General features: G+C 44.4%; 1 protein-coding gene across 1 annotated transcript; it reads right to left on the bottom strand.

Annotated features, from left to right (window-relative positions):
* Window positions 1-20,938: 20,938 nt before the first annotated feature.
* Window positions 20,939-21,979, bottom strand: LOC124719855. Its single transcript, XM_047245039.1, has one exon. It carries the CDS (start codon window positions 21,977-21,979, stop codon window positions 20,939-20,941), a length of 1,041 nt encoding a protein of 346 aa, XP_047100995.1.
* Window positions 21,980-24,507: the final 2,528 nt, after the last annotated feature.

Below are 24,507 nucleotides of genomic sequence, written 5' to 3'. Positions count from 1 at the left end.
TTTCAGTTGCCCTAGCTCCATACTGTGTACTCATTTTCTTTTTAGTATGTTGTAGATTTCATGCTCATATATTCTGGGGTTTGTGCATATAACTATAACCTTTGAGTAGGAAGCATGAAGTTTGTCTTATTCCTAGTGCTGTATTGATGCTTAAAATTGTTGTCTGTAAATAACATAGGGTTACTGTATACAAAAATAATCAGTTCATAGATGTACAAACAAGGACACTTAATATTTTTAGATTTATTAATAGTGGATGTATGTCAAATTATGATGGATAGTTGTTAACAAAATCAACTAGAAAACCATAAAATAACTGTAAACCACGGTAAAGGATTTTTTCCATTATGAAAACTAAGAATCATGAAAGTGCGAAACATCACATTCAAACAAATGTTCACCATTAATACATGTGGTATGAGCAAGGGATCATGCGATGGAAGGGAAGGAAGGGAGGACAAGACGGGCACAGAAGGGAAGAGTACAAAATAATATAAATGACAGCCAGCAATTTCTACCATTGGAAAACTTAAAATATGGAGGGGAGACCTACTGTAAGTCTATTAGGTATTGCAAAAACCAGTAATAAAGTGAAAGTGAAATTTCTTCTTAGTGCACAAACATGTCATTGAATTATCACAGCTGTATGTACATCAGATTGTAATGTATTCCATATAATGTTATTTACAAACAATGAGTAAGTCAGGATAGGAAGAAGCATGGATGAATATGCACCAGAATGGGTAGGAAGCTGGTGGAGGAGCATAGGGTACTAGGAAAATTTATCTTTGTTGACTTATAATGCTGTGCACTAACAAAGTCACAGTACAATAAAATATCTTACAATTTAGAAACACCAAAAATGTAATGAAGAGCAGCAATTGAGTTCTCCAGGCCTTGGAAGAGATCTTGTACTCCAACATTGAACATAGGAAAATGACATGCATTTGAATACACTATGAATAGCAGTAAAATTACAGTACTGTTTGCCATATACAATGAGAAATCATCTGCTCTATCCGTTAAACACACACAACTCACCCTGGGTAAAAAAAACACGTCAGTTTATTTTTACAACAATTACTTGTGGGTTGACAAAGTGAGGGGAGGGGAGCAAGGAAAAAAGGAGTTTTCGTGGTAAGTTCCTATGAGACCAAACTACTGAGGTCATCAGTCCCTAGGCTTACACACTATTTAATCTAACTTAACCTAATTTATGCTAAGGACAACACACACACCCATGCCCGAGGCAGGACTTGAACCTGTCATGGCGCGACCTGTGTGCACTGTGGCAAGACGCCTCAGACCACGTGACTACATCATGTAGCAAGGTGGAGTTGATTGTGCAAGATTAACTGGAAAGTGACCATGCATGATCAAAGGAAGACGTGAATAGAAATTAGACTAAAGCTGTGGGAGGAAGAAAGTGGGGGGGGGGGGGGGGGCGGGGGTAGGCAGGGCGGTAGGTGTTGAGGCAGGGAAACATATGAAACATGGGCAGAAGGGAATGGGGCCTTTGATTGTGGAGCCACATGCCAGCAAGACACCATTTTACTGTTCCTGTTTACAATGTTTGCATTCTTTGAGATATTATGTAATACATGTATTGGCTATCTAACAAATTACGAGATGAAAGTGGGGTTGCTATTAATTTGGGTAGTACATTGCTATACAAATTGCAGTTATGAGTTAGGACATGTGGTCCACAGTCTTATCTTAATGTTGTGATACAATCTCCTATGGCTTTGAACACCTCATCACCCCAACCCTCAACCTCGACCCTTTATTTTAGTTGTTCCCTTACCCATGCCTGCTCACTTTTGTGTTAGTCACACAAAATATAACCCACCTCCATCCCCACCCCAATGCATATTCTACCTGTGTAATTAGGTCAAATGTGTCAAGGAAACCAAGAAACGATACCATTCAACTGATCCATATGGTCCAGCATGTAGAATTACTTCCACTCTTTGGTCTAAACTAGCCAAGGAATCAAACTGGTCTTCTGGATAACCAGGAAAATTAAAGAAATATGATCTGCCAAAAACTCTCTCAGTGTTAGAGTACTGTAGATTTATAATATTTCTTACAAGTATGACATCTGTTATGTAGGGCACTCTATATAGACTATTGATAATTGCTGTGTTGAATATTGCCACCTTAAGTACAGAAACACTGAAAACAGTCTGATGAACAAACACAAAATTGTTTGTACAGACGAGGATTCAAGCCAACAATTCCAACTGTTGGGTGTCTGTCATTAGGGAAGGAGTTGAAATTAGACTGTATGGTCACAACATCAAGAGACATAGTAACACACCTAGCAATTTATTTATTTATTTACTATTTTGTAGTCTTAGCTAGATACAAGAACAGATCAAATGTCACACATAAGTTAATATATATGAATATAGAGCATAACATTTTTACACAATTTCAAATGAGGTAGTATAACTAAAGCAATGCATGTAAACATGCACTTGGAAAGAAAAAATACAAAGGAAAACTTTACATAGTTTTATATCTACACACACACTCCACAAGCTACCATATGGTGTGCGGAAGAGTGTGTCCTGTACCAGTACTAGTCATTTTCTTTCCTTGGCTTGAGAACTAAGAAGATTTCATTTATTTCCTTTCCTGTTACAGTTATAGGGCGAGGGAAACATGACTATCTACAATCCTCTGTATGAGCCCTAATGTCTCTCATCTTATCTTTGTGGTCCTTATGTGAAATGTACATCAGTGGCAGTAAAATCGTTCTCCAGTCAGCTTCAAACCCCAGTTCTCTAAATTTTATCAATAGTGTTCCTTGAAAATAACATCACTTTCCCTCCAGGGATTCCCATTTGAGATCCCAAAGCATCTCTATAATACTTGCACATTGTTCAAACCTACCAGTAACAAATCTGGCAGCCCACCTCTCAAATGTTTCAATGACTTCCTTTAATCCTGGTGGGGATCCCAAACACTCTAGCAGTACTCTAGTATGTGCCACGCTAGTGCCCTATGTGCAAAGTCCTTTACAGATGAACCACACTTTTCCAAGACTCTCACAATAAACCAAAGTCGAGCGTTAATACCTTATGACTACAACCCTGTCCTATTTCATATTGCTTTGCTACATTATGCCTAGATATTTAAACAACATAAGTGTAATGCTGTATTGCGAACATTACACAACTATTTTTCCTACTGATTTGCATTACATACACTTTTTTTTACATTAGAGCTAGCTGCCATTCATCACACCATGTAGAAACTTTGTCTAAATCATCTTGTATCCTCCTAAGGTCACTCCTTCCCATACACCACATGAGATTGGTGCTCACCCTATCTGCCAGATCATTTAAAAATACAGAGAATAATAGCACTCCTATAACACTTCCCTGGGTCACTCCTGACAATACCTGTGTCTTTGATGAATACTTGCCATAGCAGACAATGTACTAGGTTCTATTACTTAAGAAGTCTTCAAACCACTCATATATTTGGGTACCTATTCTGTAAGACATTCATCATCTGATATGAGTGATGGTGCTGCAAGCTATGCTGGATAGTATCACAAATGTAACCTATCACTATAGAGAATGTCACTCTAGCATATGCCATCTCCATGAGATCATCATGGTGCATGTTAGCCAATAAGGTGCTGGCCACCAGGCATAAAAATGTGAGCTTCACCAGTTTAATGACAGACAGACTTTGTCCCTCCTCGATGGTGATGGAGGCTGTTGTGGAGAGCTTGGGATTTTATGCAAATTTGATGTGGTGGGTTAACTGAACTTTTTATTCATGTGAGTAAAATTATTGCATAAAACCACTAATTCATCATCTTAAAGAAATCTCTTCAGGGCCCTTGGGAGTCTTACAATAACATGTCAATATATTTTCTCCCTAATAGTATTTGTTTTGTTGTTAATAGCAGATGTATATTTACTATGTTCAGTGAAATGAACTTGCAAAATACTGGAAGCAAATGTCCATGTAGACTATGCATCTCTGCCTATGATTCATAATTGGGTTTTACATTTTGATACAAAGTGTTTAACAGATTGCTCCTAGACACCAGGTAGAATACTGGAGTATTAAAAAAATACAAATTAAAAAATTATTTTATTAGCCTCTTCTTCTATAATTAATTATAATTAAGCATAATATTTCAACTCAAGGATGCATCTGCTAGTTGTATGGTGTATGGGAAAAAAACAGCACTTGAATAAAAATAATTATTTCTAGCTTTCAGAACCATTAGTTCATGCCTTTTGGAAGATGAATATATTTTGAAAGATTGGTAATGAGGGGAAGATCACTTAGACCACCTGTGTAGAACACTAGTGTGACCCATTCATGAATACTGTTCAAGTGTTTCAGATCGCCACCAGATAAGATTAAACCAACACACTGAAGTAACTCAGAGGCTAGATAGGTTACCAGTAAGTTCAAACAACATGTAAGTATTATGAAGATGCTTGGCAAACTCATATGATAACCCCTGGAGGGAAGACAATGTTCTTTTTGTGAAACACTATTGAGAAAATTTTGAAGATATGAGTAATTAGGGCTGGTATGGAGGCATATAGATGGCTTTTCTCCCCTCACTCTGTCTGGGAGTGGAACAGGACAGGAAATGATTTGTCGTGGCACAAGGTACCTTCCAACATGCATCACTTGGTTCCTTGTGTAGTATATGTACTAAAATACAGAAGAAAAGTGTGAATGTCTACTGCATTAAAAAATATTAGTTGAAACTAACCTAAAGCTTCACAATTTATATCAAATGTTTTGTTCCACATTTAACTGTACCTGATACATTCTGATAATCAGTGACTTGCATCTATAACAATTTTACAATTGGGAGATCTCAGTATTGCTTAGATCTATTAATAATCCAAAATATCACATAAAAATAAACTCAATTTTGAGAAATTACGTATAGGAAGATGTGATTCGCATGTACTGCTTAGTTTACAGAAGAACAAAGATCAAATTTTAAGCATATCGGTAACACAGACTGGGTAAGAGCAAATATCTGGGCTATGGTACTATATTGGATTTTGGCCCCACTCCTCTCCCCCCACCCTATCCCTAGGAAGCTTGGTTGGAGTAACAAGATTATCTGTAGCATAGTCTGAGATGTGCATTAGGTTGAAAAGTGATAATTTTGTTGACACTTGTGGAACTCAGTGAGTGACAAATAAATGTTGTGGTAACAGAGAGAAGCACAGCATTGCCAAACATTTCGTTTACGCCATATTTAAATGAATTTTCTCATATTTAACGTATTTTACATAATAAAAAATAAAACTACTGGGTGATGCCCAAAAACGTATGTTAGACACTGAACAAGTATCCGAGCTACATTTTGATACATGTTAGTACATATATCGTACACAAACTGCAAAAATTCAAGTGGCGTTCCACTACAAGCCTTTTACCACATTTGATCCATTTTTATGCATTTGCTGCTGCTGCTGGTATGGCTGTAAAGACAAGTCCATAGTTAAGTATTGAAATGTCTGAGTGGTAGTTACATTGGTAAGCTGTAGTTAATACGTAATTCTTCATGCTTTCCCGGCGATCTATTGACATCTTGGATATTCGGAAATCCAGCCGGATGTTCGCATCATTCTAGCATGATATTTCAACAGCGTTCCTCGCTGTCTTCTTCAGGTAGGTGTATGGTGTATGGAAGGAACATCCGGCTGGATTCCCGAATATCCAAGATGTCGTCAAAAAAAAAACCTTTAGAGACAATGTCCTGAAGACATAATACGTGTTATGCTATAAATCACTCTACCATTCAATTAATAAATAATTCATAAGTCTCTAATCAGTAACTATGACTATGCTATGGGTTACTACGTCACGTTAATTGAGATTATTCACATTCGGACCATAGGCCTATTTCTACATTTAATTCTGATAACGGAAGCTTATTTCAAGCATTCTGTATTGACTTGACATTGCAAAGTGATAGCTTTTCTTTTGCTGTATTGAATTTCGACTCCCCCCTTAGGGGGTGGGTGGCAGCAGCTTAGTATGCTGCTCTCCAGCCTACAGACTTTTTAAAACATAAGAAGAAGATAAGGAACAATAAAAGCAGGCGATAAAACAGTGACGTAAAGTGTAAAACGGCGGAAAATTGTGGAAAAATAAAACATAAAACAAAGGGTTGGTAATGATAATAAAATATACACAGGGAGCAGACAGGTAACATAGAAGACAGACAATTAAAATCATACCGACAGTCTGATTTCTGTTTGCAAGACATATAAAAATTACACCCAGCGACAGTATGATGTCCGTTTGCAACACTATGGAAAAGACACACAACACTGAACACTCACTGTAAACACTACACTAAAATGTTGGCACAAAGACGACACACCATAGCCAAGGCCAGATGGGGGGGGGGGTGGAACCTGGACAGATGAGGGGGAAAACAAAGAGGGAAGAGAAGAAAAACGAAAGGGGGGGAACCGAAGGAGGGAGAGGACTCATAAGGGGGGGGGGGAACTGAAGGAGGGAGAGGACTGATAAGGGGGGGGAAGAGCAGGACAGATGTGAGATGGAATGGGAAAAGGCAGAGGAGGGAGATGCAAAAGGACTCAGGGGAGAGAAGGGGGGTCAAAGGGAGGGTAGGTGGGGAAAAAAGGGGATGGAAGGAGGGGAGAGGGAACCCAGGAAAAGGACAGAGGAAAGGAGGGGGGTGAGGATCAGAGTTGATAGGAGGGATAAATGGAGGGAGAGAGGGCATCATCCAGGAGGGGGAGTTGATGGAAGCCACCTTGGGAAAGTAGATGAAGGGTGTAGAGATGGAGGGTAGGGGGGACACAACAGTGAAGATGTGGCAGGGGGTGGGGATGGGAGAGGAGAGGAGCAACCAGGGGGTGAGGGGGATCAAGGTGGCGGGAGGTATAGAGTATGCGGATATGTGCGAGGAATAGGAGAAGATGGGGGAAAGGAATGAGGTCATAGAGGATCCGCATGGAGGACAGGAGGCGTATACGGAAGGCGAGGTGGAGTGCATGACGCTCTAGGATCTGGAGGGACTTATAGAATTGGGGGAGGCAGATAGCCAGGCATGACTGGCATAACAGAGGATGGGACGGATCAAGGATTTGTAGGTGTGGAGGATGGTAGAGGGGTGCAACCCCCATGTCCGGCCAGAGAGGTGTTTGAGGAGTTGGAAGCGGTTGTGGATAGAGATGAGGGATCCAGGTGAGGTGACGGTCAATGGTGTGGCCAAGGTAGGTGACGGTAGGGGTGAGGCAGACAGGACGGGCGCAGACGGTAAGGGAGAAAGCTGGAAGGTGTGAGTGATATGATCTACGATGATTGCCTGGGTCTTGGAAGGATTGATTTTCAGGAGCCACTGGTTACACCATGCACCAAAAAGGTCAAGGTGATTCTGGAGAAGGCATTGGGACTGTTGGGGGGTAGGAGCGAGGGCAAGGAATGTGGTGTCATCTGCATCGGCATATTGCAAGAGGTGTACTGGAGGGGGGGGGGGGGGTTGGGACATATCTGCCATGTACAGGAGGTAGAGGAGAGGGGAGAGTCCTGGGGCACGCCTGCAGAGGGGTAGAAGGTGTGGGAATTGGCATTACGGATGGTAACATAGGAGGGACGGCGCGAGAGGAAGGAGGCCATCAGATGGATGTAGTTGACAGGAAGGGCGTAGGTTTGGAGTTTAAACAGGAGACCGGGATGCCAGACACGGTCGTAGGCCTTTTCGAGGTTGAGGGAGACAAAAATGGTGGAGCCACGGGAGTTAAGCAGGAGGGAGAGGAGATAAGTGAGGTGGAGGAGTTGGTCATTGGCAGAGAAGGAAGGTCGAAAGCCACATTGGGTGTCGGGGAGGAGGTGGTTTTGGTGGAAGTGGTGATGGATGCGCCGGGTAAGGATGGATTCCAAGACCTTGCTGAACACCGATGTGAGACAGATAGGACGATAGGAAGAGGAATCAGATGGAGGCTTATTGGGTTTGGAGAACATCAGGATACGGGAGGTTTCCCACAGGTCGGGATAGAAGCCAGTGCCAAGGATGACATTGTAGAGGGTGGAAAGGACTGAAAGGAAGGAGGGTGGGCAGTGTTTGAGGTGGCAGTAGGTAATGCAGTCGGGGCCAGGAGCAGTGTTGCATTTAGTGCGGAGTGTGAGTCTGATGTTCTGTGGAGTGATGGGAATATTAAGTTCAGATGGTGGCCCAAGTACTGGAAGCTAGGAGCATGGGGAGGAACAGAAGTATTCGAACGGTCCATGATGTCAGGGAAGAGGGAATAATCAAAGTGGGGATCATCTAGGATGGAAGAAACATCGGAGAGGCGAGAGGCAAAGTTGTTCGCCTTACTGAGGTTGTCAGGAAACGGGCGGTCATTAAGGAGGAGAGGGTACTGGGGGGTGGGGCAGTTCCCAGTACTTGGAAGAGTTTATGGGGAGCGTGGTGTTGAGTTGTGTACATGTCTGGCGCCAGGCACAGCCTTTCTTCGCAGTAAGCAGGTTGCGGATGTGTCGTTGTAATTGCCAGTGGCAGATAAGTGTGTCCTGGTCACGAGTGCGGAGAAAAGAGTGGTAGTGGCAGCAGGACTCTCGAAGGAGAAGGACGGCCTGTGGAAGCAGGGCGGAGTGGTGAGGGTGGATGGCTTTGATGCGGATATGGGTGGCGACAGCATCAGATAAGGTCTGGTGCAGGAAGGCATCAGTGTGAGAGATGTCATCAGGAGATTGGAGGGTAAGGTCGTGGCTGTCAACCTGGGTGTGAATGGAGTGCCGGTAGGCATCCCAGTTGGCATGGGAGTAATCATGGACAAGTTTAGGAGGGATGTTGGGGTGAGGAGTGTCGCAGGGTTGGTGACCACAAGAGATAGTGAGGAGAACAGGAGCATGGTCACTGCCAACGCAAAGTGATAGCTGAGAGCACGCCTTATAAAGGACTATTGCGACAGCAAAACACGGGAAGTGATGTTGTTCACAGAAGTTACCACATCCAGTTGAAGGTGGGGAGTGCCTCCCGACAGTACGCACTTGGCTGTTTTGATGTTTGCTGACCGGAAGCTGGTTTCAAGTGACGAAGCATCCTGTTCAAAGACATCATTCATGTTGATGTTTGCCTTGTGCTCCATTTAACTGCTTTCGTTGTTTGTTGCTGCTTCTTGTTATTTCGTTGCTGCTGTTCCGTTTTGTTATTGTTTAGTTTGTTTTGGTGAACATGAGTGATTCCCACGAAACGCTCTATAAGTATGAGGAATGCAGTTCAGAGTTTAAAATGCGAAAGAACCTCTATGCCCATATGAGGAAAGTTCATGAACCTGACATACATGTGTCTAAAAAAGGAAAAGGCAGTGAATCGTGTCCCCAGTGCAGAATTGCATTTATGAGATGCAGTTCATTAAAACGGCATCAAATAACTGCGCATGGCATGAAGTCAAAGGAAAGCAGTCGGAAATGGCGCATAAGTTGCCCACAGTGCTCTCTCTCCTTTCTCACCTATGACACCCTGAGAACACATATTCAAGAGAACCATGATGTTAGTTTGAGTGCCAGGAGATAGAATTTGGTTGTCTTGCAGGTTTGTTTTTTATATTTATTGTGTTAGTCACGTTTTAGTAAATTTTGTTGGTCACAAGTACATGACTTAAAAATACTGCCTTAACATTATTTTCAGACTTCGAAGAGTGGAAAATTTCTTACAAAAAAGTAAACCATGTTCGTTATGTGATGAATTGTTCGGAGCAGAAGCGACTAGAAAAACGTGTTTGGTATTACCACTGCCATTGCTCTTTCAATTTCAGTTCTAAAGGAACAGGTGCCAGGTGTGTCAAAAGTATGGGCACAAATAAAATAGGCAGTACGTGTCCCTCCAACATCCAAGTGACAATAACAGACAACAAATGGTGCTTAAAATTTTTTCCAAAATGTATGGGACACACCCAAGATGTTGGAAGAACATTTCTACATAGGAACGAGAGGGCAGAGTTGGCAGATAAATGGATAATATGACACTTATGTACATGAAACATGAAATTATCAAATTTATTTGTGTGAACAGACATGTAGGGTCCATCAGTGTGCTTCATTTTTATTTCCTATCTTTCTTTTTCTTTTTTCAGGACGGCTGTCACAGGGTGTTCCTGTTGGACGATTTCTACAAGATGTGCAAAATGCACCAACCACTCCAAGTGTGGAGAGAATCCATCTCCTTGAGAAAAAAGATTTGCATAATGTAAAAAGGGATTTTGATATAGGTTATGCAATGAAGAAGCATGAAAATGATGCAATGAGTGTGAAATTGTGGGTTGAAGAAATGATGAGACAAAGTGACAACCCAGTACTCTATTTCAAGCAGCAAAAACAAGTGGATCCTAGTTTTCAAGATGAAGACTTCATTCTTATTATAATATCAGACTTTCACGCTGAACAACTTCCAAAGTACGGAGAAGATAAAATATGTGTAGATGGCACTCATGGCATGACTGCATACGATTTTCAACTTTTTTGTTGTTGATAGATATGGTGCTGGAATGCCAGTTACATTTTGTTTTTCAAATAGGGGAGACATGTGCTTACTGTCTTTTTTCTTCAAATGTGTGAGAGAAAGGGTGGGCACTGTAAAGACCAATGTGTTTATGTCTGATGATGCACCAGCATTTTATAATGCATGGTCAGCAGTAATGGAACCTGTGCCAAACAAGTTGCTGTGTTCTTGGCATATACAACGGAACTGGTCTCAGAATTTAAGGAGAATTGCTGGAGGTAGTGAGAAAAAATCAGCAGTGTTTAGATCACTAAAGCAACTTCAGACTGAACTGGATATAGATGTTTTATTTGTTGTCTGGAGAAAGTGGTGGAAGACTTATTGAATGATCCAGATACTGAAGAATTTGGCAGGTATTTTCTTAAGATGTACTGCTAGCAAGTGGAAAAGTGGGCGTATTACTTTAGGCACCAATTGGTGCAGTTACTTGGAGCCCCTACATAAAGTAATTAAATACAATTACCTAGAAGGGAAAAAGGGCAGAAGGCTGGACAAGTCATTAAACGCTTTGTTATGTTTAGTGAGAGATAACATATATGGGGGCTTAGTGAAGCTCTCAAAACACAAACAATGCTCTAGGGCATCAAGAGTGAAAGCAAGCCACAACAATAGCTCACAGATAACAAATGGGAAGGGTTGTGGGAAGTGCTTTCTACCACTGGTTGTGAAGTGTACGTTGTTGTAAAAAATTCAGAACTGGAGACCAAAAGAAAATGTTTACTTAAGTGTAGCATCTGCAACATAAGTGTGCATTTATATAAATGCAGCTGTTTAGACAACATTTTAAATTTTAACATATGTAAGCATATACATGCATGTGCCAAATCACTGTCTGGTGCTGTCCAGGAGAGTGAACAGTGTTCCTTGCCCTCTAATGCAGACAATGAATATGTGTCAGCCTTACTTTCTGGCAATTCAGAAAAATCTGCTGACACGTTTGAACAGGATGTGATGTCTCACTGTGAAACTATAATTGCACTCAGCAAAGGAACACAGTGTGGACAGGAGACTAAGGCCAAAGTATTGAAGGGTCTCAAGAAGATCATTGGCAATCTTAATAAAGATTTCTCTTTCTCTCAAGAAAATATAGTAAATGTGAATGCCAAGATTGACTCTCAGGCTAGATTTTTTTCCACAAAGCAGAGAAGGATTTTGTCAGGGGTGATGAAGTGTTAAAAAAAGTAAACTCCAGGTTGGAATATCAACAATATTAGGGGAAAAAAATAGTTTGCTACTCACTGTAAAGGTGACATGTCGAGTTGCAGACAGGCACAATGTAAAGAATGTTACACATTTAGTTTTTGGCCAAAGCCTTCTCCAGAGAACAAAACACAAACAGATTAACACTAGCAAGCACACATGACCAATATCTCCCGATCTCCCGCTGCAGATAGTGGACTTGTGTGCAGGGAGTGTGCTTGCGTGTGTAAATCTGTTTGTGTTTTCTCGTCTGAAAAAGGCTTTGGCCAAAAGCTAAATGTGTAACAGTCTTTACATTGTGCCTGTACAGCGGTTAGCAAACTATCCTATTCCTAATGTTGTTAATGTGCACATAAAGGTCTTCTTGTACATTATGGCAATTTTGTGTGTGTGTGTGTGTGTGTGTGTGTGTGTGTGTGTGAGAGAGAGAGAGAGAGAGAGAGAGAGAGAGAGAGAGATAGATAGATAGATTCCATGAAGGTGAATAAAAATTTAAATTTACTTATGCATTTTTTGAGTTTTGTTAATCATGATATACTAAAATAATGCTATTCCACTATCTTGGCCCATTCAAACTGTATTCTACAATTCAGTGATATCGAATTGTGTAAATAAAACTGAATTGCACAATGAAACATTATAATTGATCTGTATCAGTGTTTGGTAAAGGATTTGAGTTAACAGAAGACAACAAAGAAAGAAATGAAATTTTTCATGATTTTACTACTGTGTTTGAGCAAAAAAATCAAGGATTTAGTGTCAAGCTACAATAAGTCTTAGTTTCTATGTAAGAGAAAACTGGCTGAAATTCTCAAAACTGCTTAAATGTCACGTCAGTTATGACAAAATACTTTGCCACAGACAGAGTTTGCCTGTGTTGCGACTTTTTTTGGTCTTCTGTGGATAGCTATAATCAAATTTGGTTTTGATGGTCTGAAATAACTCTTTAAATGCATTAATCACAGCCATTTCTTGTAATCCCACTTGTGAGTCTACTGCAGATAGTGCTGTTTGAAAAGAGTTCAATGTTTCCTTGTTAATGATCCTTTTTGTGAATACATAATTAGAATGCTAGGAAACAGCTGATTGATTATTAGTTCTCTTTGTATTAAGTCCCATGACTAGTGCTCTGTTGACAGACGCCATTGGGTCAACTAAAGTCATCTCATAGTTCCATGTATTTAGATTTGAGATAACAGTGTCAAGGCAGGCATCACCTCTGGTTGGTAAATGACATGCTACAGATAGTCCATAAACAGTTAATAGATTCATAAATTTTCATCCTTAGAACTCTCCTTGCAAAAGCGTACATTGAAATGAACACCCAGTGCAATTTCTGATTTCAAGTACATTAAATAACACAGCCAAGATTCTATTTAGATGAGAAAATTTTAAAAGTTGCCATCTGGAGAATGGTATACTAGACAACAATTACTATAATAAGATTTAATAACTCCAAAGCAGCCAACTCTAAATCTAGATCCACACAGTAGCTTTTTAAGTCAATTTCTTTAACACTAGATTTTCGGTTGGTATATTTAGATACACCACCGAAGGAAGCAGGTGTTCTGCACCATGCACTTATTAAATTTAGGCATTCAATTCAGTTATACTACACTGCTTCTTGTGCTCATAACCAATGTTTACACAGACACAGTAAAATTGGCTTCGCTTCTATAAAGAGTGATAACACATTAAGTTTAGTTCTAAGACACAGGCACTGCTTGTGATTATGGGAGTAACTTTCTGAGCAGTATTTGATCCCTTTACACTTAATTCTTTTTTCTGTTTGTCGCAGAAAAGATTATTTCAAGGAATATTGGCGACTCTCTGGAGTAAAAAAAAAAAAAAAAGATACATCACAATATTTTTGGCCATGTAGCATTATCCAGTACATTATATCTAAGCTCAGAGTAAACACTTTCAAGCTTTTCAGCTGCCAAGTTGTTATGTTTGCTGCAAGCTAATGCCGTTTTCTAGAGTTGTACAAATTATGACTCTGTTCAGGTGTAGCCATGTACTTTTTTCACCATACAGCATTCCTTATGCAGGTTTTCAACAGGGCTGGAACTATACTATGGCTACTTAAAAGCCGCTTTTCGTCGTCCAAAATATTAAAAATACTTCATATTTCCCGGTTTGGTACCCCTACATGTGAATGCGAAATAAACCGAGGTAGCACACTTATGAGCAGTATAGCCTAGTGTTAACTTTTTAACCACATTTATTTTCCATATTTAACGCACATTTCGTTATAACAACTAAGATCCACAGACGGGAAAAAAAAACTGACTAATCGGCAGAATATTTTGGCGTACCGTATCTGTATGCACATAAATCAATTACGCAAATTTCAATATGGGCCTACTGCGGAACTTTTACACTATTCTGTTAATTGAACATGAAGGACTAAAACATGAGGGAAATTACTTCATGCTTAACTAATTCCTTCGGTATTCACGAGTGCAATTGCATGAAAACCGTCCTCGCAGCCAAGTGCTTACTGAAGGGACAGTCACGTGACTTACGGCAGCCAAACGCCAAAACAGCCAAGTGCGCAGTATCGGGAGACACTCCCGTTGAAGGCGTTGCGAGTATTAGCTTTGAAGACGAAATTTTTGGCAGGCAGAAAGATCTGTGTTTGTTAGGCCCGTCCACACGTTACGATCTGTCTGCGCAAATGTCTGCGCACATCACATCTGCGCAGACAGATCGTTGCGTGTGTACAGAAGATTTGCACCAACCTGAGGTGTGTGCAAACCTGGAAGTTGGAGTTAGAGGTTTGAGCGAAACCTCTCAAATCTGTGGGTTCAAACCACATCTGCGCAGACAAGTTGGAGCGTGTGGACAGGAGATCGCCGCAAATCTGGCGCGAAACAGCTGTTTGCTCAGTCTAGTGTTTGTATTTGTGCGCACAGGGCGTTAAAATGGCTGATACTCGTCAGTGTTCTCGAGAGTTTGTTAGTGAATTCATTGAAATATGTAGAAACCACCCATGTTTGTGGAAGATTAAAAGTAAAGAATATAGTGACCGAGACAAAAAGACTGCAGCATCCAATGCTCTAATTGAGTTATCCAAAGTTCAGAAATCTAGATCTGGTGTAGGAGTAGATCAAGTATACCAGCCAACGTTATGGTATTTTGATCTGCTTGGCTTTCTTAGTGATCAAGAAACGCCAAGACCAAGCAGGAGTACAACTGAAGATGAAATTGGAGTGCCAATGTTACCGCCAGCCGTTCGTGAGGAGAAATTGCCCTTCTCATACAAGTATTTTTTCTCATAATATGAAGGGTTACAAGCTTTAAGAGATAATTATAAGTTTCGACATCCATCCGCAAATAATTTCGCCAGTCGTTAGGTTCGTCCTGCAACTCTCTCAGTAAATTTACGTGAAAAAACTGCTTTCGTTTTAGCAGCCACTGTCTACACCATTTTGCCCGCTTTCTCTGTTTCCTGCGGTTGGTCTGAATGTTTTTTGCAACACAAGTTGCGAACAAGACCACAACAGGACTTCCTCCATTTCTATATTTGAAAATAACTGAATTAAGTGTTTGACTTTTACGGGGAGCGTAGTCGCTTGCCACTGATATTTCTTTTCTACACCGACAGATGGCGGGCGAGTAGTAGATTGGGGTTTGTGTCGTGTGAACACACCACATTTGCAGCGATCTTTTGCATGTACAGACATCTGCGCCGATGTCTGCGCAGACAGATCGTTGCGTGTGGACCGGGCTTTATCGACGAGGTGGTATATGCCGCTTGGATATTTGTAGTAACTAAGTAACAGGCTTTGTGGTATTGTGATTTCTAAGAGACGGAAAGCGGAACGCAAAATTGTTTGATAGAAAACAGGAAACGTCATATACATTCGCATTCTGGGAAGCAAACAAGCTGATCGGTTAAAATGATTGTGGTTAGAATATCGTATTTTCCCATAGAATATAAATGTATAGAAGTTAATACTGAGACGTATGTACTGAAGCTGCACGTATAGTATTGTACTTACGAACGTTATAAACGGCAGATTTAGTTCCATAGCCGTGTAGTATGCAACTTAATACTATGGTAGTGGCTGTTGGTAGGTTTCTTCAAATGTAGACCTAACTCTCGTTTAAACATGCCTTTAAGTAATGGAGTTGTTGAAATTTATTTTTAGTCACTGAAGTATACAGCTATGAAGCTCTCTTAAAACAGGAAAAAAAATGCAGCAAAACCGGAAATACAATGGGAAATTTGCATTTCCAAAACAAGATGCTGAAATAGCAAGCAAGGATTCATATGAATGTCTCGCCTGACATTCAGAAAATTCGCAAATCAAATAAATGTCTAGTAAATTCATTCTTCATTATTAATCGTAAGTACCACTAGGGAGTAAATGGTTCAGGATGTAAGTATTAGAATTTCAATGTTAGAATGGACAATTTTTGGATCTAGCTGCGATGCTTGGAAAGAAGATGCTGTAGCACAGATTGAATAAAAGTATTCTGTTTGTGGACCAGTACAGTGAGAAAGATCTCATTAATTGCAAAGCAGGCAGTACTGGCCTTCTTGGGTTGAACCAAAAACATGCAAACTCTGAACAAATGTTCCAGCAGTAATTAAGTTTCATTCTTGATAATTTAGTCATGTTTTCTTGTCAATTGGCAGTCATTGCCTCATCACTATTTCCTACCGGAGGCTAACGTCAGTTTATTTGCACAAGGTCAGGTGCTGATGCTACACTCACCTCCTTTGTCCCGTAATGTCATGGTGAGCCTTGATGTTTTTGAATCTTTGTCTTTTTAGATTGTGTGCTGTAGTATCTGGTGCCTCTCTGCTGTGATGTATGTTTTTTAGTAAGTAGTTTGACATGAATTGAACGTTCCATGTTGGTATTGAAAGAATTTGTGCTGGCTTTCTGGTGAGTCACTTTGAATTTGCATATTTTAGCTGATGGTTTCATTTTTATGTTTGGAAATATCAGTGCCGTGTGTTTCTTGTGGTCAGAGAGTTAATATTATTCTTTTTTCTTCTGTTGTGAAGAATATACAGATATTTATAAGAAGCTCATTGTTTGTTGCAATGGGTGAAGTTGTTTGTGTATGCTGAAATTGATGGTGCTGAAAGTTTTCATGAATTTTCGGGATTTCCTTGTTAGTGTTCGGTAATTGTTGGAATGTTAATGGTAGGTATCATGGGTACTGGTACCATCATTGTTTAGGATACATTTCTGATATTAGTCATGTGAACATGGTTTGGTTTGTTGTACTGAGAACTTTGGTTTAGATAGAGTAAGTGAAAGTGTTGTATCTAGGGCTTTGCTTGAGCTTTGTGGGTGAAGTGAAATTTGCAATACCATGTTTTAGAGTGGTTGGTACCTTGTATCGAGGGCTTTGTTGGTACTGTCTAGCTCAAGTGAAAATTGTGTTGAGTTTTTGAGTTCTGTATGGGTTACTGGTATTTGATATATATATATAGGTCACATGAAATTTACAACACCAGCAGTTTTCATTTTTGTAATTTTTTTATTAAGTTAGAGGATTCTGTGTGTTTGATTTTTGGGTAAAAATTTGTTTTGCAGCGATGTCGTTATTCTTATTCTTATTTATTTAGTTTGTCCTCTTCATTTGATTGTCCTATTAGTTTCATTCGATTGTTGGAGTTAATACTTCACATGCTATTTATGTTTGTTCGCAGCTGTAATGAGTGGTACTGTGGTCACCATATTGAATGTGTTTGAAATACTGTACACCATGTTGATGGCATTACTGGTTGAAGCAGGCAGGTGGAGTCATGACTTTACACCAATCTACCTTTTATAATTGAGAAGTAGATCATTTTATATACACTGATTTTGTTCTACTTCTACTTCTACATCCATACTCCGCAAGCCACCTGACGGTGTGTGGCGGAGGGTACCCCGAGTACCTCTATCGTTTCTCCCTTCTATTCCAGTCTCGTATTCTTCGTGGAAAGAAGGATTGTCGGTATGCTTCTGTGTGGGCTCTAATCTCTCTGATTTTATCCTCATGGTCTCTTTACGAGATATACGTAGGAGGGAGCAATATACTGCTTGACTCTTTGGTGAAGGTATGTTCTCGAAACTTTAACAAAAGCCCGTACCGAGCTACTGAGCGTCTCTTCTGCAGAGTCGTCCACTGGAGTTTACCTATCATCTCCGTAACACTTTTACGATTACTAAATGAATGATTCTGTAACGAAGCGTGCTGCTCTCCATTGGATCGTCTCTATCTCTTCTATCAACCCCATCTGGTACGGATCCCACACTGTTGAGCAGTATTCAAGCAGTAGGTGAACAAGCGTACTGTAACCTACTTCCTTTGTTTTCGGATTGCATTTCCTTACGATTCTTCCAATGAATCTCAGTCTGACATCTGCTTTACCCATGATCAACTTTATTTGATCATTCCATTTTAAATCACTCCTAATGTGTACTTCAAAATGGTTCAAATGGCTCTGAGCACTATGGGACTCAACTGCCGTGGTCATTAGTCCCCTAGAACTTAGAACTAGTTAAACCTAACTAACCTAAGGACATCACAAACATCCATGCCCGAGGCAGGATTCGAACCTGCGACCGTAGCGGTCTTGCGGTTCCAGACTGCAGCGCCTTTAACCACACGGCCACTTCGGTCGGCAATGTGTACTTCCAGATAATTTATAGAATTAACTGCTTCCAGTTGCTGACCTGCTATTTTGTAGCTAAATGATAAGGGAACTATCTTTCTATGTATTTGCAGCAAATTACACTTGTCTACATTGAGATTCAATTGCCATTCCCTGTACCATGCGTCAATTCGCTGCAGATCCTCGTGCATTTCAGTACAATTTTCCATTGTTACAACCTCTCGATACACCACAGCATCATCTGCAGAAAGCCTCAGTGAACATCCACAAGGTCATTTACGTATATTGTGAATAGCAACGGTCCTATGACACTCCCCTGCGGCACACCTAAAATCACTCTTACTTCGGAAGACTTCTCTCCATTCAGAATGGCATGCTGCGTTCTGTTATCTAGGAACTCTTCAATCCAATCACACAATTGGTCTAATAGTCCATATTCTCTTACTTTGTTCATTAAACGACTGTGGGAACTGTATCGAATGCCTTGTGGAAGTCAAGAAACACGGCATCTACCTGTGAAACCGTGTCTATGGCTCTCTGAGTCTCGTGGCCTTCGGATATAGTTTGTGTGTGTTTTGCTTACTTCAAAATAATGCTGTGTTCCAAGGACCATTGGCCTGTTTCTATCAAAATGGTGTAAATTACGTTACATTTACACTCTGTGTCTTTGTTTATAGCTACATACTGGCTACTTACAGATTACCAGCTAACTTATTGGCTGAAAAGTAATGATAATGAACATACTGGTCTCTGTCACTGCCCATGTTACTGTTACAGAATGTTTACATCTACTTTTAAGTAGCACAAGCAATCATTGTAGTATTTTTATACCGCAAGGTTTTTGTTACACATCCACCTTTGGAGCAGAAGTTGCCAGAAGCAGCAATTTCAGTTCAGATTTAAACTTTTGTAAAGGTTTACAGCAATCAGTTGTCTTTGGTTTTATTCTTCTGTCTCTATTTACCATGACTGGTTTTAAGTTAACAAGCGATTTATCATCAGATGGTATATATTTATATCATATTTGCAGCTTTCTTGTGGCTCATGTAGTTGTCGCAAGAGAAAGAAACATATATGCACTGAATGCAGTTAGAAATATGTACAGTTCACACCTGCTATAAATATGTACCATCTGATGATAGTGATTCAAAACTGGTCTTGGTAAATAAAGATTGAAAAATAATACAAAAGGGGTCTGACAGCAATTTCTGGAAATTTCGTTTAAAGCACCTCTCAGATTGTGTTAGTGGGACAATAATAAAAAACTTTTGTGGCTATTGTTCAATGCTTTTGTGAACCTTCGGCAGTCTTAGTGATAAACAATTATTATGTTTGAAGCGGGAACGTGTTGTATCTCCGCTTACAGTCGCTCATGTGCAGTGAACCGGCATTTATCGCCGCGCCCACGCACTATGCTCATGGGAGAGGCTTTGTGGCAACAAAGGACTAAAGCGGTTTCTGGACAGGACACATTTATTTTTCCTGCCGTTACAATAAATGACAAATTATATACTTCGCTAATGTCCGTCTACATAGGCGCGTTGCACTGGCGGCACGGCTCGGTCACCGATCCCGGAGGGTGTACACTCCAGTGACGAGCCGTGGCGCGACCGCGTGGACCGAGCGAGACAAAAGGCCGCGTCACAGAATGTTCTGCTCTTGGCGCGACCGGAGGCGCCGTAACGTCCGCGAAGAAGCGAAAGACAATTTAACGGCGACTGCGTTTACGACCGCGCGTACGCATTTACGGCGGAGTCACGTTGACTCGACGCACGTGGTCCGCGGCGGAAGAACTGGGGAGACGTGTGTCGCGTCGCGTCGACTAGCTCGCACTGGTGGCAGCTTTGTTCCCGTGCGGTCCGGTGTGCGACGCACCGTTGCCGAAATTCCGCATAACGGTACAGCTGCCCCTACTTGTGTCGGCAGTGCAGTAGTTCAGCCCTTCGTGCGTTGGACGGTGCTGCCGCCACACAGATCCCCCCTTGGAGAGCGGAGCTCCGTAGCTGCGAAAACGCGGCGATCGTTCGATGGCGCGCGTGTGTTTAAAGTTCGCGCACTGCGAGATGGCAGTGCGGCAGCTTTGGCGGGGGTCGGTCGGCGTCGGAAGGGCGGCGGCCCGTGACGTCAGCGCGCCGGACCGGCGAGCGTGCGGTGGGCGTGTCCTCGCGCTGGCGGCTAGTGACAGCGGCAGCAGGCACTGGCTGCGACTGTCCGTAGCGATGCTCGTGAAGGCGCGCGTTGCAGGTCATGGGTGGTGACGTCTCGAAGGCGCTTGCGCGAGTGCGGTACCGTCGGAACTCGAACGCGGGTCCGGGAGCTACTACGGACAAGCCGGACGGTGTGGTGCGCGATGTCCGGAGCTCGACGGAGACGCGAATGAGGTAAGCTGGCGCGGGTGCCGATCCGGCCTCAACGCCCGACGCGGCGGAGGCAAAAGACGCGAACGCGGGTCCAGGAGCTGTGACGAACGCTCGACTGGAGTTACCGGCCGAAGGCACTTGCAGCTGGAGGTCGGGTCTCTACAGCGGACGGCGGCTCGTGGGCGCCGAATTCTGACGGCGTTCGGCGGCTCAGACGCGTGATTGCCGGTTTGGGTGTCGTGGCGCGCTGGCGACGCTGCACGGCCGTTTGAATCGGACGCGGCGGCCGGCGCGCGTGACGTAGTCCGCTGGCGGCTGTGGTGGGGGCGACCGGTGCGCCTGTGGTGGGCGCGGTCCGGGCGGCCGTACCAGCTGCCTGGGCGTGGTGGTGGGAGGCGCACGTGGCGGCGCGATGACAGCAGGCTGCGGCTGTGCGTCACCGGCGGCTCCGGGTGCGGGTTCCGTCTGACCGCTCGCAGAGGGCGTGTCGTCCGTGATCAGATCTTCTGCCGGGTCGAAGAAATGCGTGGCTGATGGAGCGGGCAAGACGTAGGCTGGTTTGACGCGGTCGACTGACACTGTCGACGGCTTTCCGTTGCACTCGAGGACCAGCGTTTTGTCTCCTCGGGCGATCACGCGGTGCGGTCCACTGTAGGGCGGTTGGAGAGGTGGCCGTACTGCGTCGGTACGCAACATGACGTGCGTGCAGCGCTGCAGGTCGGCGTGGACGAATATCCTCCCGGTGCCGTGCCGCGTCGGTGCGTGTGCTCGGAGGCCGGCCATGTGACTGCGCAGACGTTCCGCCAGAGTGGGTGCCACGGCGTCGTGTGGGAGTCTTACATCTTCGACAAAATCGCCCGGGATTGTCAGGGATTGCCCGTAAACGAGGTCGGCAGGTGACGCGCCGATCTCCTCCTTCGGCGTGACTCGCAGGCCGAGCAGCACCAGTGGAAGCGCCTCTGGCCATGAGGTGTCGTGGCAGGTTAGAGCGGCTTTGAGGGTCCTGTGGAACCGTTCGACCATGCCATTCGACGCCGGATGGTAGCTGGTTGTCCTGTGTAACCGGGTGCCACACAGTCTGGCGACGTGCGTGAACAACGCGCAGTCAAACTGACGGCCGCGATCAGTTGTCACGTGACTGGGACATCCGAAGCGTGCCACCCAGGTGTCGACGAATGCGGTGGCGACGGTCTCGGCTGTGACGTCCGCGACGGGCGTTGCTTCCGGCCAGCGAGTGAAGCGGTCCACCATAGTTAGGAGGTACCGCTTGCCTTGTGAGAGAGGAAGCGGGCCGACGAGGTCCACGTGGACGTGTGCAAATCGGCGTGTCGCGTCCGGGAAGGTGCCCACGGGTGCGTGGGTGTGCCTCCCGACTTTGGCGCGCTGACATGACGTGCAAGTGCGCGCCCATTCGCGGCAGTCCTTCCGAAGCCCGGGCCAGACGAAACGCGCAGCCACGAGCGTCGCAGTGGTGTTGGTGCCGGGGTGTGACAGTCCGTGGACACGGTCGAAGGCACTGCGTCGGAATTTCTCCGGGAGAAACGGTCGGTGCGTGCCGGTTGAGGTGTCACACCAAATCTTCCGTGCGGAGCCGGGGACAGGCACCAGCTCCAGTTGCAGGCCGCTGGAAGTGTCGTGACGGAAGCGGTGTAGTTCTTCGTCACTCTCCTGTACTTGGGCCACGTCCTCAAAGTTCACAGGGGGTGAAATAACGGCACACGCTCGGGACAAACAATCGGCGACGATATTGTCTATCCCCGAAATGTGTCGAATGTCAGTCGTGAATTGCGACACGTACTCTAACTGCTGGAGTTGGCGCGGTGAACACTTAGTGTGGTTGTTCTCGAACGCGTGGGTAATGGGTTTGTGATCGGTGAAAATGATGAACTGTCGGGCTTCTATGGACGGTCGGAAGTATTTCACGACCGCGTACACCGCAAGCAACTCTCGGTCATAAGCGCTCCAAGCACGTTGCGAATCGGAAAGCTTTTTAGAGAAAAAACCGAGAGGCTGCCAACTCCCGCCGACGCGCTGTTGTAACGCCGCGCCGATGGCGGCCTGGCTGGCGTCCACGACTACAGCTAAGTCCGCGTCATGTACCGGGTGCGCGAGCAGCGTCGCTTCCACGAGATTCCTTTTTGAGTCTGTGAAGCTCTGCTCCATTGCGTCTGTCCAATTCACGAGGGTCTTTCCTTTTGAGGTAGGACCTTGTAACGCCTTAGTCAGCGGCTCTTGCACTGCTGCGGCGTTGGGCAGGTGTCGACGATAAAAGTTCAACATGCCGAGGTAACGTCGTAATTCTTTGTGCATCTGCGGACGCGGCATGTTCTGTATTGCCTTCACTTTCTCCGGTAGCGGTGTCGATCCGGTGGGCGTAATTAAATGGCCGAGGAACTCAATTTCCGTCACGCCAAACTCGCATTTAGCGGGGTTAATGACGATGTCGGCTTCACTCAGGCGCTGAAAGACGGTCGTTAAGTGGCGGCGGTGGAGTTCGGGCGACTTGGAATACACCAAGATGTCGTCGAGGTAGGCGAAGCAAAATGGCAAGCCTCGCAAGACGCCGTCCAGGAACCGCTGCCAAGTCTGGGCAGCATTCCGAAGACCGAAAGTCATAAACAGGCTTTCGAAAAGCCCAAAGGGCGTTACAATGGCTGTTTTTTCGATGTCTTCGGGCGCCACTGGAATTTGGGTGTACGCCTTTGCGCAGTCAATCTTGCTGAACACCGCGCAGCCCGCCAAGGCGTAGCTGAAGTCTTGAAGGTGTGGGACTGGGTATCGGTCCGGCACCGTTCGCGAATTAAGGGCGCGATAGTCCCCACACAGGCGCCACGAATTGTCTTTCTTGGGCACTAAATGCAACGCCGATGACCATGGGCTGCTCGATGGTCGCACGATGCCTTGCCGCAGCATGGCCTCGAGCTCTGCCTTTGCTGCTGCGAGTCTGTCCGGCGCGAGTCGACGTGGGCGACATGATGTGGGGGGTCCGGGTGTGGTTATTATGTGGTGCACCGTCGAATGTTTGATGTCTCTCGGTGCACCGGCTGGGCGGGTGAGGTCGGGGAATTGTTCCAGAATGTCAGCGTACGGTCCGGGGCACTTCACGGGTTTAACGCTGTAGTGTGCAGCCTGCCGGCGCTGTCCCGCTATCTTTAACTTAGTCGTGGCGTCGATGAGCTGGCCGTTTGCGATGTCGGCTAGTAGCCCGTAGTGGCCGAGGAAGTCTGCGCCCAGGATCGGCTCATTGACGTCGGCCACGGTAAAAGTCCACGAGAACGTGCGCCGTAGGCCCAGATCTATATTGCGGCTGTGTGTGCCGTAAGTTTTAATCGTGGAGTTGTTCGCCGCTGTAAGGCAGAGTGCCTCGGCCCGCCTGCGGTCTCGTAACATAGAACGGGGGAAGATCGAGAGGTCCGAACCCGTGTCGACGAGGTACCTCACGCCTGCCCCCCGTTCCGCAACAAACAGACGCTTCGATATCATATTGCAGCCGGGTGCGCCTAGGTCCGGTCGCAGCTGGCGTTTGGGTGCGAGCAAGGAGCGCGGCACCTGGTTGCTTCGTTGCCGAAGCGGGCGTGGTACCAGCAGTAGCCGCTTTGTGCGTGGTGTGACGTCGGTGGGGTACCGTTGGAGCGGCTGTTGCTGCGTTGCCGGCTGCGCGAGCCACGCCGCCTGTCGCCCGGTCTGCTGCCGCTGCGGCGCGTGCTGCCCTCTTGCTGCGAGCGCGCCAACCGGTCGACTTGCGTCGAGAGAGCTGCCACCTGTGTGGTCAAGTTTTA

The sequence above is a fragment of the Schistocerca piceifrons genome, chromosome 11 (assembly GCF_021461385.2).
Source record: "Schistocerca piceifrons isolate TAMUIC-IGC-003096 chromosome 11, iqSchPice1.1, whole genome shotgun sequence".
NCBI classification, from domain to species: domain Eukaryota; kingdom Metazoa; phylum Arthropoda; class Insecta; order Orthoptera; family Acrididae; genus Schistocerca; species Schistocerca piceifrons.
This window is presented reverse-complemented; position numbering and strand designations above follow the sequence as displayed.

Bases quoted from the DNA above. Each gene is read 5' to 3' on its own strand.
- LOC124719855 (XM_047245039.1), bottom strand. From the start codon at position 21,979: ATGGTGGACCGCTTCACTCGCTGGCCGGAAGCAACGCCCGTCGCGGAC.